At 37.8% G+C, this 20,328-nt stretch overlaps 1 protein-coding gene across 1 annotated transcript in view; it reads left to right on the top strand.

Annotated features, from left to right (window-relative positions):
- Positions 1-16,768, top strand: part of foxo1b (forkhead box O1 b) — a 28,077-nt gene extending 11,309 nt beyond the window's left edge. The window contains exons 2-3 of the mRNA XM_056244129.1: positions 14,602-14,793; positions 15,316-16,768. Of these exons, the coding sequence (XP_056100104.1) occupies positions 14,602-14,793; positions 15,316-16,467 (1,344 nt within the window). The 3' untranslated portion in view covers positions 16,468-16,768. The remainder of the gene's footprint in view (positions 1-14,601; positions 14,794-15,315) is intronic.
- Positions 16,769-20,328: the final 3,560 nt, after the last annotated feature.

Genomic DNA, 20,328 nt, shown 5'->3' on the forward strand with positions numbered 1-20,328 from the left:
GAACACTACTTTATTAGACATTATAAGGGGTTAGAGGAAAAGAAAATGACATTGAAACTTTTCTGAAAACAGTCAGTTCCCTTCAGAGATACAGTAATATAAACCCCCACCCTAAATTCAATATGTACATATGTCTTCGAGCATCGTAAACAATGAGCTTGTTCAGTATCTGCTAGCGGGTCTGCTCTCCTCTTTGCGTCTGTCTTCAGTGTGCTCCATCTCTGACCTACAGTATGTTAACGTCCTGTTTACAGACTTTGTAATATTTCCACACAAATGGCAGTTTGTGGAGTTTGTGCGCAAGTCCAGAATAGAGATTGGCCAAAATAAAACTAGCAAAACCTGGTCGATATCGATTTTTGGCCGTTCGACTGATGCATCTCTCTTTTGGTGCGCAGAAAAGAGCTGCATGAACATTCTGCAAAATTTCTATAAAAAAAAAAAAACTACGAAAGTCACACAGGTTTGGAGCAACATGAGGGTTAGAAAATGATGGCAGAATGTTCATTTTAGGCTGAACAAGTACTGTAGATCTCAGACCTTTAGTACCTTGACTAGTACAAACCATCTTTGTTTCTGTGCATGTTTTAAGGACAATATGCCAAATCTCTTTGTAGACTCAGTCTTTCCATTTAACCCAGAGTCAAAGGTGAGAGAAAGTAAAAGAAATTGAAAAGACTTGAAAGGGCGAATGAACAGTCAAGCTCATTTAGAGAGTGACAGAGTTCATGTCGGGTCAGCCTGTTATTAGAGCAGTATGAAAAAAGAAGCCTCAGCAGGTTGCTCTGGTTTCAGTCCTGAAGTGTCAACTAGTCCCTACCTGTGAAGGCCTCCCTCCCATCCCTTACCTCTCTACAGATAAAGCGTTGTCGGGATAGTTCCAGTTCACGTGGCTACGCCAAAGCGATACAAATTCTGTTATTATAAATTTTAAGGCCAGACAAGTAGTTTGTTGAGGGTTGGTTTTTTAGGGAAGGACTACATGCCTGCGCACATATATTCAAACGCGCATACCTGTGGAGTGGGCTCTTAATACGCGTGTGCCCGCCATCGGCGTTCTCACGGTTTAATAAAAACAAAACAAAACGAATGGTTGTTGCAAAGGAAGTGAATCAATCAAAACTAACTTTATCTGGAAAATAACTTTATTCTAGCTGCTATAAAACCAAAACAATCTCTGTTACTTTAATTTCCTATTATCACTGTAAAGCCGCTTTGGAACAATCCTTTGTTAAAAGCGCCATATAAATGAAGATGACTTGACTTGACTTGACTTTCACGGCCCTCAAAACACATTCTTTCAAAGGCATATAATTCATTTGAAATGTCACAGTGTGATCTATAATAGAAAATGAAAAGGTGGCATTTGTAAACCAATCAGCCAATCATTTCACTCAAGAGAAGAGCTGAATCACTTAAACGGGCGTGTGTGAGAGAGAGAGAGTGTGTTTCATTTCAATTTTTTCTCTTACATGCTTTTTAGTTGTCTCTGCCTTTCCTGCCCCTCCCTGGAGCGACCACATGAAATGATAAAACGACAGATCTGAGTTCAACCCAGGTGTTTGCGCTTGTGTGTGATTTAGTTCGTCGTAAAGGTGGGACTGGATTAGTTGGGTGGGGTGTGGAAAGCAGTTAGAAAAGCATGATAAACCTCAGCGGGTGTCGAGATGACTGTGACCTCCTACCCTCTTTGTCCCTGTATACATGTGTGCGAACATGTTGGTGGGAAATATATGTGTGTAACCACACAAAACACCTCACAGGCAGGTAAGACCACAAATGAGATATTTCAGTTGTTTATCCTCTCCTCGGTTGATTCTCCTGGAGAGCGAAGGGAGACTTTTGAAAAATCTCACGTTTCTTCTCAGATTTACCAACATTTGCAATCAAAAGTCAGAGATTCAAACATTGCTAATCAAGTATGCCAAGATTAGCTGGTAAATCTGGTGGTTGACCTAGGAAGTATTGCTAGTTATGCTAGATAAGAAGCCTGGTTGGATAACCAGCATCCAAAACAGACTGTCCAAATTAGTTACTATACCCTACCGTTCAAAGGTTTGCTGTCTTTTTTTTTTTTTTTTAAGAAATTTATACTTTCAGCAAAGATGCATTAAATTGACAGTAAAGGCATTTATAATGTTACAAAATATTTCCATTTAAAATAAAAACTGTTCTGTCATGGCAACTCTCGGGAGATTGGTATGGAAATAGAGATTGGCATTGGAATGGAAATGGCAATGTTAATGTATTTGGTCTTGGCTGAATAGATCTGCTATGCTGGTGTAGAGCAAGAGACTTGCTACTGCAAATACATTCATAGACACTGCTGTGAGCATGTAAGACATGGTGCTGCTGCTGCACATGTATCATACATAAATTACCCGTCGCAGATATATACAGGTGGAGCTAGGGAAGGAGGAGGGTTCTGAAAGCATGCTGCAGACTGATAACAGCAAACAATGCCAAGTATTTGGTTGTTTGATCAGCAAGCTCATTGGCCGCTGATGCAACCGCAACCAATCAGCTGTGATATGTAGATAATTACATGATTGCTACCAAATAAGGTACAGACATATCAGCCTGCACCATCTAGAGTTTTTTCCTAAAAAAATGTCTCATGGTTGCAACCAAAATATTAAGCAGCACAACTGTTTTCAACATTAATAATGCAAAATGTTTTTAAGCAGCAAATCATCATTAATAAAAGATCATGTGGCACTGAAGACTGGAGTAATTATGCTGGAAATTCAGCTTTCCCATTACGTAAAAAAATTACATTTTAAAATATATTCAAATAAATCAACAGTTATTTTAAATTGCAATAATATTTCACAATATTACTGTTTTTACCTTATTTTTTATCAAGTAAATACAGCCTTGGTGAGCTTCAGAGACTTCTTTCAAAGACATTCATTAAACACAAATATTTTAGGAGTAATATCCGAGACAAACCTGATACTGTCATAACTGATAACTCCAACAAGTCTGTAAAAGAACAACCTCTAAGTAATAAAAAGTTTCTTTGGGCAGGATTAAAGGGTTCAAAGTGCTAAACGTCTTAGATTTATTTGAAACTACAGTTAATCAGTCATTTTTCACAATCAGACGACTTAGAATTGTTGCTTAGAGCTGCAAAAACGTAATTTACTCATTACGGTGACTGATTGATAAACACTGCAATCAGGGACTCTCTTCACATGTCAGATAACACAAAGAAGCGGTTCCTCTTATCAAAGGTAACTTCCTGTTTGGCGCTGAGTCTCATCGGTCCATCATAGGGTCGGTCTTTGTATCATTTATAAGGGCATTTTAGTCCCCAAAGGTCCCGTTGGCGGCCCCTGTTTGGGTCTGGTCTGTGCCCGTGCGGAGCCCTGTGGTCTGGCAGAGCGAGAGGGCAGACGGGGCTCCTATCAGCTTCACGCAGCTTTTCCTGAACGGATGGGCCAAGGAGGGTGATGGGCCCTCTCTGTAACTGCACATGTGGGGCTTTAAGTTTTTCTCTTTGTCCCCTTCTCCCTCCCCATCTCTGTTTCACTCACTCAAAATAACTCCGTTGCCAGTACGCATAATACAAACATTTACACTCACCTTTGCATGTTTTCTGAGTACTAACCAAAAAAGAAAGAAAAGAAAACAAGCAAGATTTTGAACAAGCAAGATTAGGGCTCTTTGCAGGGTATGTGTTTATCCCTAACGTTAAGCATGAGCAGTATTGTGCTATTCTTTACAGTATCAGGCAGATTACAGTTCTCAGCACGCATGAAACCACGTGTGTGTGTGTTCACATATATCTCATTGAGTTCATCATCTCGTCTTTTCCTGTCCCTTCTCTCTGCAACCACATGAAATGAAGGTAAAGTGCAGCCCTGCATGTTTAATGTAGCTGAAGATTTCTTTAGAAGTGCAGGTGCTTTTGTTACTCCAGTGAGAATATACTCTAGATTACATACTGTTTTTCTGTAGTATTGAGAAAATACCTAAACGTCACTCACTGAAAGGTCTGAAATCTGTTTGTGGTCTGATATTGGATTCAGTTTATGTTTATAGTTTAATTCATTTATTGTAAGTATCAGTTTAATTATAATTTGTATTTTATATTCTTAATTATAGTAGTTTTTCATTAGATATAAATCATTTTAAATATATAGATAGTCTATACTATATAGTTTTATATTTGTACTTTTATAGTTTTTAAATATTTGATTTATAATGAAATTGTATTTTTTTAACTTAACTAAAACTAAAACACAATGTAACTAGATGTTTGCTTGTTTTTGAAGAAAATTTTAATAGTATTCACCCATGCAAAACACCACCTACAGTATGGTGGGTTGTTACTTACAGCATGTGGTTGCTTTAATTGGTTTTAAGTAGTACTGTATGGTTTCTAGGGTGTTCTGGGTGGTTGCTAGGTCCAAGTCAAAGAGATCACCTCCATGGTCCCTCCTTCAATGTAAGTCACCTCCCCTCAAAAAGCTGCTTGATTTGAGGCACCAATTATGTCTGTAGCATAAACCGTACAAGGCATGTTACACGTCATTGTTTAATACCGAACAGGTTTATGAAAAAGTAAATGAAGAGATCATTTTATTCCTATTCTACAAACTCTGAGAGCAATGCTGCATGCATGTGTACAGTACACTAATGTCTGTGTGTATTTGCGTAAATAGGAGAGTAAAATAACTAACCTTGAGTTTTTCATTCATAACAAGTTCAGTGACACGCAAATGTATTTATTCTCTTCTTTTTCACTTCAGTGCTAAATATTTACAATGAAGGAGAGAGAGAGAGATAAAGCGGATGTGCGCAGGAGGAAGTGGTTAGCCCATTGAAGTCTCTTGTCACGGCTTATCTCTGAGGACCTCTCGCCATTCTCTGTTGAACTTGTGCATTCCACTTGTGTTTATCTCCTCCCACTGAAATCTCGCCCACTGACACTCTTGTCCAGATCAGTACTTGGGAAAAGCACTTTGTCACATATTTTAGTCATTTGAGGGGTAAAAATCTAGATAAACTAGTTGGCCTTATTAGTTGTTGGATGACTATTTTATCTAGATTTGTTTTTTTTGACTAATTCCTAGATACCAGACATAATGAGCCTTGGTGCACACATGGAACCTGCAGGTTTGAGTTTGGCCTGCATCTTGTGCTGAGCTGATCCCACCTCATCTCTTCCCTCAAATAATTTCCTTTCTCAATTGAGAAAGTAAAATGATATTTCTTTCAAACTGTTCGTTTACTGCTTTGTGTGCATATGGCAAGGAGGGAGGTGTAGTATTATGTTTGTTTGTGAACACCAGGCACTCGTCTGTCAGATCGCACCTGGTCTTTGGAAGCGCTGCTTGTTTACTTGGACTGGCGTTCGTTGTCAAGATGTCATGCCTGACTGGCTGCAGTCAAACAGCTGTGCAGGAGTTGTCCAATCCACTGGCGCCACTGTTTCAATGTGTTCTCAGTAGAGCATTTTACACCATGTCTACACTGCAAGTGCATTGCCCGAGCTAGAGCTTTCCCGTTATTAACATAACAAAGCAAGTGCATAACATATTGTGAGTGTATTGTGTCTCTTCAGACCCAAATACTGATGAAAAAGTGTCCATATCTATATCTCAAAATCAAGATATTCTTTATATCTCACACAGGCAACTTCATCTCTTACAATTGGGGCATTATATTTCTTAATTATGACTTTAAGTCTTACAGTGTTATTTAATATATCATAGTTGCAACTTTATAGCTCACAGTGAATTAATAGCTGTGTCCCAATTCAGAGGCTGCATGTACAGTAATATATATATAAGTAGTTCAAATGTCAAATTACATCTTAATGCATTTTTAAATAGTTTAAACTCTTTATTATGTACTGAAATGGACCACGGTGAACATATTTAGACATGTAGTGAACCCTGTTTTTGTTTTCAGACAGTTGAATATAACTTTCAGAAAAGTCCAGTACAAACGTTACTGCTGTTCGTCAATGTTAGATGGCGACAAGAGCAATCCTCAGTAGGCTAGTCCAAACTTCACGACCTTTGAGGGCGTAGCCTCTGAATTTGAACACAGCTAATGTCTCACAATGTGACTTAAAATCACACAGTTCTGACTTTATTGATCACACAGTTCTGACTTTATTGATCACAATTTACTAAGTCTCACAATGTGATTTAATATCTCATAGTTGTGACTTTGGGCCTGATTTACTAAACGTGGCAAATTGGCATGAGAGCGCAATTCCAAAAAAGTGCCAATGGGAGTGGAAAGTTCTGGGGTGCGTTTCCCAAAGCCAACTATGGTCGCAAGTTCCGTCGTTACCAATAGAGTTCAATGGAAATTACGATCATAGTTGGCCAACGATGTTTTTGGGAAACGCACCCCTGGGTGCGATCTACTGATGACACGCAAATTAAAGAACACAGATGCAGCCGGATCATTAATGACCAATGCAATCTACCAAAAGCAGCGCAAATTAGCATCTGTTTTAAGACATGCTTATTTTGGCCTCTCTAAATTGACTAGCATAAACCTTAGTAAATCACCTTGCGTGATTCATTTAAATAATCTCCTCCCATATATTTTTGGTCTAAAAGGGAAACTCCAACAAATGCAGAAGGTCAGCTGCAAAAATAACTGTGCCCATGCCTCTTCAGTGCTAATTTTTCACTGCGTGTCTTTTGTAAATCCTGACAGTAGGTTTTTTTTTTACGCCAAAAGAGGGTTTGTGCTGGCGCAAGTTGTTAGTAAATCTGGCCATTTATCTCATAAATTGTGACTTAATGTCTCACATAGTTATTTAAAATCTCATAGTTGCGACTTTTTCATAATAATGAATTGATATCTCACAATGTGACTTTATATCTCACAGTTGAGACTTAACATCTCGTAATTGTGAGCAGGTTGACTTTATAATCCTCAATTTGATTTTCTTATTATAAACTTTATCTCACAATTACCCATTTCATTTTTTACTCCAAGGCAGAAATGAATTGGTTTTACTTAATTACTTATTTGGTTTCTAATGAAGTGATCAGTTTGAAATCTTTGTTCTCTTTGAACACTTGTGAGAGTGAGTTGGTTTGGTTATGTTGTGAAGGTGATGGCTGATTAATAATGTCTGCTTGTTATTGAGTGGCAGTCAGTGTGTGTGCTGTCTGGGGTGTCAGACAGGATGCAGATGGGGTATCTCGGACTTGTTTATAAATCCCTCAGGAGATCTGACGTGCACACACACGTGCACACACAGATACACACACTTAAACACATTGACCACTTAAGCACGGCTTATTGGCACCTATCACTTCAGAAATAGCTCTGAGGGATAGAATAGAAATGTGTTTTTCACACATGCACACACCATTACAGTATCACACACACTTATTTGCCACTGCACCTGGTACTACAAGCAAATTTGCTTCTGTTTACCAATTTGCCGAATACTGACCTGCAATGAATTCCCTCTCTTTAAAATTACATTTACTGAATGTGCCAGAAAACTGATATTTATTTATTTATTTTTTTATTTTTTTATTTTTTTATTTTTATCTGATAATGGCTAGAAAACTGGATTGGTTTTAGATTTGATGTCCCGGATTTAGTTTATATTTATTGTTTAATAAATAAATAAATTATTCATTTATGAATTATTTATAATTATTATTAATATTGTCACATATGTCATTTTATAGTTTAATTAATTAACATTGAACTCGATTTATATTTCTATTAATTAATTAATAATAATAATTATCAGTTTAATTATAATTATTTTTCATCTTAATTATATTTAATTAAAGCTCCAGTCCATAACTTTTTTGCGTTAAAAATTATCCAAAATAAATTAAACTTATTAATTTGATGGCGGATCCAGAAAGGTTCAAACGACAATCATCAGTGACAACTAGAGATTCACCCGCTGTAAAATGCAAAAGACTTTGGACTGAGAGTTTGGAAAAAGAGACTGCAACCGGCCCATGCGAAAACAAGGATAAATATCGGAAGGGCATTAAATGTAGTCACGCAATGCTGATGTTGTTAACATTAACAATTTTAGAACAAAGTATAATTTGCACGGTTTGACGTGATATGATTATTGATCATTATTGTTAGCTTTAATCAGCGTGATTTACTGCAATGTTTTTTTCAGTTAGTTGGTCAGAAGAACAGAAGTGGATGTTACTTGCTTGTTCAGATGACATTTTAGGGTGAAAATTCTTATGTTGGTCATACTTCCAAAAAGTATAATCTGTGATTCTGAATGCCAGTATTCACACCGGCGCGGCGACTGACAGCTGCACACTTTCCTCAAAACATTTAATTCCGCGAATGACTGCAACTGCAGATTTCGAACAGAGATGCGGACAAAGAGGAAAAACTGCGAACTGCAGCTTTAATGTGTTGTCGTTTTTAATTAAATTAATTTTATTTAAAATATATAAAAATGTATCGATTAAAATATATTAAATGTTTCGTGTATTTAAATATAAATATTTAATATTTTTATTTGAATAAAAAATAACTATAACAGAATGTAATTTGAGTGGCATTTGCCAATGCAAATTTTTCGTGATGATGGCTGCATTTCATGGCGATGCTTCGATGTTGTTTTAATTTATTCATCGTGGAATTCATTCTGCCTGATAAACCTGTAACAGCCTGAAATAAGATGAGTTTCAGTTTGCACAAACCTGAGCACACTTCCCACCCATCTGTGTAGAAATTGGTGCATTGGTCCATGTTTTTTCGTCTCATACGTCAGTTGACTCAAATCTTACCTAAAGGGGATTTTAATGCACACTTTTCTTTATGGTCTCAGATGAGTTGGGGATATCCCAGATCTGAGTCCAAAGGTCATCGTGTAGCCTTCAAATAGCTTGCATACCTGTGATAAGAGGGGTAGAGAGAGGTGAAGGCCCCACACCACATATAGAAGTCACTTTTGCTGATCCCAGACCAGAGCTAGGCGCCACAGAAACTGCTAATTTTTTTTTTCACACGGACTGTGGAGGGGAAATTTGATACATCTATAGAAAAAGGTTGAATTCACCCAAAATTAAAATTCTTTCATTATTCCAACAGTAATCCATATGACTTGTGCACTATTTTTCAAATATTTGAAGCTATAAAGTAGATCTGTGTGGGGAACAAAATGAAATGAAATTCATTTTTGATAATTTGCCTTAACTCTCATTTGTGAGCATTTAAACAGGATTCACATCCTTGAAACAGCTGAATTGACACATCAATGTGTCTGTTTTTGAATGTTTGTAGAAATCTAAAGAGCCTTTTTCTGATTTCTGGGGGAGCAGATATCATGCAGATGTGGCTATTACTCATTTCCTGTACTGTCAATTATAAAGCTGACCTCAGATCAGTAGTCAAAGACCTAAGATCTATTTTAAGGGAATTGAGAAAATAAACAACCATACCTGAACCCGTTACTGTTCGGGCATCAGCGTCATTTTGTTCTTTTTGAACAAGTGCTCTTCAGTTAGATTAGAAAACTGTGACACCTTCCTCGTCACATTCCTGTAGTGACTCACATCCTGCCATGTGCTAAGTGTGTGCACATGTGCTCTGAATGTGATCTGCTAATACGACTTGATGAATTTATGCATGAGTACACTGGAACATGCACAAAATTCTTTCTTTCTTTCTTTCTTTCTTTCTTTCTTTCTTTCTTTCTTTCTTTCTTTCTTTCTTTCTTTCTTTCTTTCTTTCTTTCTTTCTTTCTTTCTTTCTTTCTTTCTTTTATAGGAAAGTTCTTCAATTTAAAGTTCTTAAATCCAATTTAAAAGCACTTTAAAATCCCTAATAATTTAATAACACTGTTTAATGTAATCTTAACAAATCTCAAAAGGAATATTCCTATTGTGTTTTGCTGTAGGTAGTATGCCATACGGAACCGTTGCCACTGAACCTACTTTAACGAAGACAGCGGGGCTCGACAGCCTTAGTCAAGCGGGTTGGCGCGTATGGTTGGGTTGTGGAGAGATTGTGAGATTGTGGTTAGGTCACATGTGAACTACGAGGAAGGAGCAACCTCAGCAGCAGGAGGGATGTAGAGGTCAGTAAGCTGGGCTGAGTTGAGTGGGGGACGAAGGGGGGTGACTCTGGGACGCCAGAGTCACTGTCGAGCCCTCTTTAGGTGTCGTGGGCTAGTTGACGAACCACTGAGGACGGAAGGTGCCCACTTGAAGACCCTAGAGATGTCCCCTACTCGGCTCAATCCAGATGGTTGTCGTGCTGGTCCACTGGGGAGACCACACTGTAGTTGCAGCCGTCGTGTGTGCTGACGCGCCAAGTACACTACACCCATTAATGCCGGACAGAAGGAGATTCACATCACCATATGGAAGGAAGCGTAAATGGATGGAGAAGCATAGTTTACTGTAAAGCTACGTCTTAGTTTGTGCGAAAGCCGAGTACAAATCAGCATGAAGTTTTAACATCTACTCTCGTGTAATGGAAATCATTTCATACTGTACATTATAGTGTTTGAATGTTTATATAGCATTTAACATTTATTTTAATTTGTAGTGTTTTTTTTATTTTTTATTTAAAGTAAAAAGTAATTTAATTTTAATTCATTTTAATAGACAAATGGTATCGAATTTTTATATCGGCCCTTTTAATGATTTCAGTCTGAACATAATTATCATCTATCAGTATCAGACAAAATTTTAATATCCATATCCCTATTTTTGTGATATCCCTGTGTCTGTCAGTCTTTCTCTCCCTCTCTCTCTCATTCTCCGGGTGGAGCGAGGCTGTGCTGTGGGGGTTCTGTTACAGTGTAGACAGACGCCAGACAGCCCCATACGTTATTACTCTCACTGGGTCTCTTAGCACTACTGGAGAGCCTGTCCTCCTCTACACACAGGCACAGACACACACAGCGAACTCATCGACCCCATCCCTCTCAGCAGGAAAACATTCCCGCTGCCCCGCCTTTACCTCAACACACTCCTCCTGACTCAATCCCTACACCCTGCCTCTGTCTCAACCCCTTTACTTTCCATACTGGTAGTGGTACCTCTCTTTCTCATTTTATCTCTATTCCCCCAGCTCTTCCTTTTCCTCTCACTCAGCATCCTATCCGCGACTCTTTTTTTTCTCCCCCTCTTCCTAGCAGGGCCAGTTAAACAGGTCAGTTGACCTCTAGTAATTACTTGAGCGTTCATGATCCAGACAGAAGATCCAGACTGTGTGTTTTGCATTCACTCTGTTCAAATCCATGCAGTCCACCCTCTTCTCAGATTCTGTGATGTGGAAGCTGTGTTTCCCTTAACTTGACCTCTAAGGTCATGACCTTCAGTATCAAAGGTTGGAGGTGACCTCCTGCTGACCTCCCTCTGTGGCTTGAGCCTCTGCTTTCCCTCTTCCTACCAATCTACTTCCTGCTACACAGGAAACAGGACTGTTGATCCCGCCAGTACCCGCCACTTGATTTGGTCACATCCTGTACGACATTCTTCAATAAAATATTTTACTTAAAATGTACTAATACATCAGGTATAATAACAATCTACTTCGCATGGGCCAGTACAGTCAAACTGCTTCAACTGTTAAGTACTGATCTTTCCACAAAGACTTAGTCCCTTTGAATGTTTTAATGACGCATAATCAATAAGAATATAGCCAGAAACTCTTTATTTAAGATAGAGGTAGCAGTTACAATTACCTGCTCAGTGTTCTTATTTCCCTTCTTTTCTGTTTTCTCTTGTGTACTTGATTACTTGAATTATACTAAGGCAGGCCTTGTATTTATTTTAATTTTTTTGAAAAAGGATTATAATGTTGGATTATGATGGATGATAGCACATATTTACTTTTAGATCCGATACAAAGTACCAAGACGCAGATACCTCTATTAAGTGTACTTATTTTTTTCTATTTGGGCGGATAAATTGAGTAATTATAGCCATTTATCATCATTTTAATTTTTAATATTTATTCAGCTCAGGTTTATTGGAAAAATGTGCCTGTGGCGACATTTCTGCAAAATTATATTATGTTGCACGGTATGGGTGTGTTCACAGACTTCACACTTGGCATGTTTGCTTTGATTAAAACTAACCCTGGTGTGACCGCTCTGTTAGTGCGGTTCATTTGAATAAGTGTGAATGCTGCCACCCGAAACCTGGTGCGCACCAAACAAGCGGACCAAGACCCCTGAAAAGACGGGTCTCGTTCCGCTTCCAAACGAACTCTGGTGCGTTTCAACTGAAATATGTACGTAACATGGACCAAAGACATGTTAAGTAAACAAGAACAGGAAGATGAGACCCTAAAAAGGACAAAATGCTTATGCACACCTGTTTTTTTCTCGTCATAGTCGTGATGTTGCTCCTTTACACATTGTATATGCTCTTCATGAGTTCTCAGCTGGTCAAAATACTATCATATGTAGGCTACGCACATACAACGAACGCATTTATCCCAGCACACAGCATTGTTTTGGATGTTTGGTAAGTTCCATCTTATTCCATCGCAATGCGTCATAAAAGCTGACCAATCAGGTTGTGAACATATTCCTTTAGGTTCTGTGATAAAAAAAATAAAAAATCTAAACACTAAGCGGACCAGAACTAAATGTTTTTTGTTCTTTTGGTCCGAACCAAGCGAACCGGACTACAGGTGTGAACACACCCTATTACTATCCGATCAGTGCTGCTAATAGGGTTAATGCTCTATTGTGGTAAAAAAATAACGTACCACCTACTCTAAACCCTACCCTAAACCGAACCAATAGTCTTAACAAAAGCAAATGTGAGATAAAAACACATTTGCTGAAGCAACCATACCATTTAAGCTCCACATTGCAAGTGCAGTGCTGTACCAGGTTAGCCTGGTTAAAACCAGACCATTCTCAGTTGTAACTGAGTTATGGTCTGGCAAAGCGTCATATCATTCCAGAGGGGCGTCACCAACGGACGTCGCGGGTAGACCTAAAACCAATCAGAGCGATGAAGGAGATGAAGAGAAACATCTCCGAGTGTTGTTCTTTGCTCGGTTTTTAACAAAAAGGAAACGTTCAAATCGCTCAAAACAGACGCGATTCGAACGAGTGATGTTCGACGGATGCGGCATCCATCTTTGTAATGTAGGCTACAAAATCTGCTTCAAAATCCCAGCGCTGTCGTCATCGTGTAAAGCCCGCCCCAACGTTTCTGATTGGTGCCTCGATTTCGACGGATTGGAAATGGCCTTGAAATGAGCTCTGCCAGACTAACTTTCAGAGCAAATCTAAATTTGCCGGAAGTTGTCTGGGTTTTCCCAGGCTAGTACCAGGTGAGCTACCAAGCAAGTTTACAACATTAGAAAAGCCACACAAACAGAGTTGGTTATGTGATGCAAGTGTCAAAATGTATTAGTTTATTAATCTTACACTATGGTAAAAGTATTTTGAGTTTACAAATTTTTGTGCAAGGAACCGTGCGAAAATTACTTTTTATTAATCGATAATCTCCCTCTGTAATCATAATTTGAAAAGTTGCTAGTGTTTTACTGCCTCTAGCGTTCACGTCTGCTGGAAACTGCAGAGAATTATGTTTAGGTATATTTTTGGAGGTTTGCAAAAATGTTGGTAGAGTAGAGGCAAGTTTTTTTCAATAAGCCTAGATTGGCTTTATTAGGCCTGAACTGCAAATTATCAGACTTATTTTTTTCATCATTTATTAATTACAAAACATGATCAATTTGAATCAAACTTTTCATTTTAAAACTTTAATTATTATGATGGCATGGGATCATCAAAGTACCGCACAAAACATTTTATCAATTGCAGTTACAATATTGAGTTCGTCATACCACCCTGCATCCTCAAAACCTGAAGATCTGTTCATCTCTACTCAACGAGCAGTTCAGGCCTGAAAGATGGCCCTTCATTTCAAAGCTATCAATGATAAGAGTTAAGCTATCAAAATTATTTGAAGCTTTTAAATAGGCTAGTCTCTCTTCCTGTTTCTTAGTAGGTGTAGGTCTAGTCAGGGTATGAATGAAAAAAACAAAGAAGACAAAATATCATTAGCGCAGGATATGTGTGTGTCTCCAAAAAGGACATGACTAATAAAAAATTTCCTCTGCCAGCTAAATGGCAATTCCTCTACTTTATCGCAAGGCTCTGAAAAGAATGTTTGTACCTACAGTTGTGGTCAGAATTATTGGCACCCCTGGTAAATATGATCAAAGATGGCTGTAAAAATAAATCTGCTTTTTTTTTAATCTTTCATTCAAAACATTTTAATTAAATCTGTGATTGGGTGCGTGTGAATTGGTAACAGATAACAAGATTGATATCTGTCATTCTTCAAGTTTTATCAATGCATTAAACCTTTGACCTCAAAACCTTTGACAAAAACACACACAAACACTCTCACGTCAATTTGTCTGTCAAAATATTGGCTTTTGTCAATCAAAAGTCACTTCTTTTATCTGGAAAATCTGACTGGTTTAAGGCGTTTCATTTTGTCTTAAAACACAAAGCAAGATTTAATGACATTGGTTGATTGCAGGTCATTTCCACTTATCTTGATTAGTTTTCAGTCAGACATCTATACTCAAGATATTCATGTTCCCATCTCGTTCTCTCTCTCCTCCTGACAGAACTCAATCAGACACAATCTGTCCCTGCACAGTCGTTTCATTCGCGTCCAAAATGAAGGAACAGGGAAGAGCTCATGGTGGATGCTGAACCCTGAGGGGGGAAAGAGTGGCAAGTCTCCACGCCGGAGGGCCACTTCCATGGACAACAACAGCAAGTTCACCAAGAGCCGTGGACGAGCTGCCAAGAAAAAGGTCAGTTGAGAAGAAAACAATCTCTGCTCACTCACTCAGTGCAGATTCTCTGTGTGCTAAAATATGAATGTGCTGGTTTAAACTACTGCATGCATAACTAAACATGAAATTTCTGTAATCAGCTATTTATTCAGTTATTCAGATGTACAGTTTATATTCTCAAATAAAAAAGTCTTGTCTTTTGATTGCAACAATTTTGTCTTCACTGGATGTGAGAGTCACTTTGCAATGCCTTAACTGAATTGTTCACATTTTAATCGATGAAACGGTCAACTCTTTATTAGATACTTTACTATATTACTATTCCCAAACATTTTAAACTCAATTGTATCTAATCAAGTTCAGTTTAAAATAATGTGTGGCCTCAAACTCAAATCTTGTGTTGGTGAACACTTTGAGATGATAAATAGTTGTGCCACTTCCAGTGTAGACACGGCGAAAGAGTGACTTTAGTAATATATATCTGTGCAGTAAATTATGTGATACAGTTGGTTTTCATGGTTTCTTGTTTTGCGTCTGTAGATGTCATTGCAGGGTGGTCTGGATGGTGGCTCTAACAGTCCTGGTTCTCAGTACCCAAAATGGCTCGGCAGCCCCAACTCTCACAGCAATGACGACTTTGAACCCTGGACCACCTTTCGTACTCGCGCGAGCTCTGACGCCAGCACGCTCAGTGGCCGTCGCTCGCCTACCTTCCTACCTGAGGAGGACGAACCCGGCGAGGTCCACATCGGGTACCCAGGGACCAAACTGGGTGGGCCTCTCCCCAGCCTGTCCGAAGTAGCGGGTCACCACGGTTCTGACAACGTGATGATGAACGATCTCTTAGACAACCTCAACCTCATCTCACCCAAAAATAACACCCAGGGCAGCCAAGATGCCCAGACTGCGCTGTCCTCGCCCATGATGCAGGGAAGCCCTGGATACCCGTCCTACAACTCCCCCAATATGGGTCCTCAGCCCCAGGTCCAGCAGGATTACCGGAAGTGCCTGTACGGACAGGGCAGGGTGGGCGGACTGAGTCCCATCGCCATACCGACTTTATCAGACAGTAAACCAGGAGGCTATGGACCCTTTGTTAGTCAGTACACCTGTGCTGCAGGGATGCTCAAAGAGCTGCTGACCGCAGATGCCGATCCGAGAGGGAACCTGATGCAGTCTTTAGAGTCAGTGGTTTCTGGTGAAGGACGACGGGTTCTACCCAGCTATGCTAGTCAGGGACAAATGGGACAGGGCAAAATGATTGTACATCCTCACCTGCACGCGCACCCACGATCGCTTCACCAGTTGCCCTCGCCAACAATGGGCATGAACGGCTGTGCCCTGTTGCCCCACGGTCATCCTCTTCGCCTCGGTAACATGAAGCCTCAACCACACCTGCCTCATCACGTTCAGCTGGGAAGAGGCGGAGTTGAGGCCGGGATGCCGAGTTACACCAACGGCAACGGTTTTCACAGGCTCGGACCGGTTCATCACCACCATCACAGCCACCCAGAGCGGCTACCCAGTGACTTGGACGACATGTCGATCGAACAGCTGGAGTGTGACGTAGAAACCGTCCTTCATGACACGCTCATGGATGGCGATGCTCTGGACTTCAACTTCGACCCCATGTGTCAACAGAATTTCCCGCACGGGGTCAAGACCAACACGCATAGCTGGGTATCTGGATAAACGTGTTAATTCATTCAAACACATACACATTAGCTGTTTTTGAGTTATAATATGATTTAAACATAGCAAATGTGTGTGAATATATGTGTAAATATGTCATAGACATATAGCAGGTCAATTGACAGTTGACTAAAGCAGACTGAATGCTGTCGGTCATACCCAAAGGCTACACGAACAGAGATTTGTTACTTTTTTTCCTTTCCATCTGCAATGACTCAATAATTAAAAGTGTAAAATAAAATAATTACAAGTAAAAAATAATATGAAAGTTGCAATTAAAAAAAACTGATTTTTTTTTTTTTACACTTTTTTAAGCATAAACATGTGGGATCCCATCTTAGCACGATTGTATTTACGGTAATTGCGACAATCTTGCTATTGTGACTTTATTTCTCACAAATGCGACCTAATTTCTCTTAGTTGTGATTGTATATGTCACAATTCCGATTTTATTTCTCCCAATTCTGAATTTATTTCTCATAACTGCATCTAAATATATTGCAGTTCTGATTTTATTTTTCCCAATTCAAAATTGCAACCCCCCCAAAATTCTGCATTTATTTCTCAGAATTGCAACTATATATCTCATAAAAGAGAAAAAAATGACTGACGTGTCATTTTAGTCTTTATTACCATATTCTCTCTCTGAAGTGTGTGCATACACCTCATGAACCGTTTACCTCAGCCAGAACTTCTGCAGCCTATCAGCAGATGCCAGTGAATGGTCACTAGTATTTACTGATTTACAGTACATTGTTTCAGTAGACTCCATGATTGTCGAGAATCATCATAACCTGCTTTTGGTTAGTCAGAGTGTAAATACTGAAGCTGGCTAATCATAAATGGTCACATCAAACACTCAGATTCACATGGCTTTTTTGTATACTTTTGTCTAGTAGTTGGTCTCAGTTTGGCAATGTAGGTCACTAAAATGAATTCAGGGCAGAAGTTTGTCATGTCAACTGGAGTGCTGTGTAATGTCTGGTATAGTGCACATTACAGTAATCATTGTCATTTCAGGGTGCTGAATAAATGCGTTTTGTACAGAGATGTATATTTTTGTTGTACCATTGGGATGGTAAATGAAATGTTTATATTTGTACACTTTTAAGCTTCTTACTGGTCAATCTGAATGCTCTTCGAAGACCCCTCCCAGCCTTTAAATGTCAAAAAAAGATTCTTTATTGTGGCCTTGGTTGCTGTTTATATAATATAGTTTTTCTCAAACTGCTGGATGAATTCTTTCACTGTATAAAATAATTTGTACCTTGTGCCTTCCCCTCTTACAAACTGGCTTTTAGGACAGGTGTGTGATGATTTTTCTTCAATTTCTGAATTTAAAATCATGTGTATATATATATACATAAAATATATATATATATATATATACATACACACACACACACACTTAAAAAAATAGTATAATCATCCTGAGATGATCGCAAAGAGTCTTAAAAGGCCATTGATTTTTTTTTTTTTTTATATAAACTAAAGTATAACCCCAAGAAAACTTCATGATATTCATGATTAAAAAAATTTTATGTTAATTAATCATTTTTAACATTATGTTTGAAAACATGTTTCTTATAATAATTAAGTTTCTTCTTTTCTGGATATATTTAGAGTAAACGAATCCTTGAACTTTGGAATGGAACATTGAAATCGCCATTTCTTGGCACAAGATTCTTTTTATTTTTTTATCATCTTAGATATTTATTTGTATATTTATCATTGACTTGTTCATCATAATGGCAAAATTGAACAAATCTAAAATTAGCTATGCTAAGATTCTAGAATCCTCAGTGAAGGTTACCGGAGGTCACATTTAATTTAGACTAATTTTGTGTCTGTCTGAGGGTGTCAGGCTAAAGGCCTCCTTAAAATGTTTCTCAATTTATGTATTTGACAGAAATTCTATGATAATTTAATGTAATTTAAGACTTTTCTATGTGTTCTTCTGTCGTACACACATTCGATGTATCTGTACATCTACAAAATATTTAATGCTTTGAGATTTTCAACATGTGAGAGATTTTCTATCCAAACAGTGAGACCATGAAGGGTTGTAAATTATAAAGAATATTTTAAACATATATATTTTTAACAGATATAATACAACTATCTGCATTTTATAGCAATTTTAATTTACTTTAAGTATTAAAAGTATGCTTTTGTTTGTTTGTCTTTGTTATTTGATCATACCTGTATATGTTTTTAAGTATCACTGACAGTGAGTTTTTTTTTTTTTTTTTTTCTTTGTTTGGATCTTTTAACATGTAAATAGCTTTGACTTTGTCTTATTTAATAATCACAAATGTCATTTGTTTTGACTCTAATTTCTTATTATGAATTTGTCTAAAATGTGTTAGTGAAGTTTTTTCGTATTTGCTGCTTCTAATGTTGTTGTCTGACGTGACCTAATTGAGATGGGGAGATGTGTTCCCACTGTAGCCGATTGTACATTAGAAACATACAGTACACTCATCGGACAGTCCTTGTCAGAACCACATGCTTTTTTTAGACTAGTTCTACATGGAAGTGCCTGATCATATTGCAATGTAATTAAACAGCGATGAAAATTGATTTTCAGTTAACAAAAGGAAAATTGCAGCTGTTATATGAAGCCATAATTGTATATAAAGGTATGAATATATGAAAAAATTCATTAAGAATCTGTTTTTTGTTTGTGTATTACTAGTATGAGTTTGAGTGTGTATAAGTGTGTCTGATATTAATTCACGTAACAGTGTCCTCACAGGAAATGGGCTAATAGCTAATCTGCGTCTGTAAATCTAGATGTAGGCCTATGTTAACAGTATCAGTGCTTTCAAGGCATAGTAAAGTTTTAGGTACACTTTAACCAATTTAACCAACAATTTAGGTACACTTACTGGCAATTTTTGTCAAGTTTTTACAATTGTACTGTAAAAAGGCTTGGTTTTTACTTTTAGTTTACAGTATTGTAATACAAAAATTACTGTTAACAAATAACATCATACTGTATTTCTACAGTTCATATGTATGAAGGTATCCAGCATGCAATGCACCATGAATAGATTATGCTGTATAGAGTTTTTTTTTTATAGGCCTACTGAAATTGCTCACTTTTAGCAGTTTGTGTTGGTATATTTTGTTCAGAGATGATATGTTTCTATATTTATAGCGTAGCAGTTGGTATTGTGAAAGATCCATCTACAAATTATGTATTTACATAAGTCTTCATGCTTAAATAATGCTAATGTAAAATATATTCATATCCATGCTAAGAATAGTTTGACTAACTTAAAATCAGTCAATTAGCTTATTTTATATTCTAGCTTGTCATCTTTTTAACAAATGTTTGCATTTGTCACCTTATGACTTTGCTAGATTAGAAATATATAGAAGTTCGACGATTCCGAGCAAATGGAACAGCAATCACCATTACAACAATTACAGTGGTAAACAATTACATTTCTTACAGTGGACTGGTTAAAGACAACTTTATCATTTGAATTCGCAGTAAAACAAGAGCAGTAAATTACTGTGATGTTAGCATCATTCTGCAGTTGATTCACAATAATTTGTAAGAATGACCCAGGCCAGCATCCATTAACGTCACAGTCAACTTATTACTAGGCTACAGTAATTTATTGAAAAATAATAGCCTTTAATCCTGTAAATTCCTTGCATTTTTTAGTGTACTATAGCAGATTGTTATATTAATATTACATAGACTGATATGCGTGACTGAATCGTTCTTTTGTGTCGGAACTTAGATGAATCGGTTGACAGTTGACAAAACCAGGACAAAACAAGTCTGAACGATTTGTTCACAAATCATTTGATCCGGTTCTCGAGTCAGTCAAACAACCCGAAGAT

This window comes from Rhinichthys klamathensis, unplaced genomic scaffold, assembly GCF_029890125.1.
Source record: "Rhinichthys klamathensis goyatoka isolate OS25496 unplaced genomic scaffold, OSU_Roscu_1.1 h1tg000925l_1, whole genome shotgun sequence".
Lineage (NCBI taxonomy): Eukaryota > Metazoa > Chordata > Actinopteri > Cypriniformes > Leuciscidae > Rhinichthys > Rhinichthys klamathensis.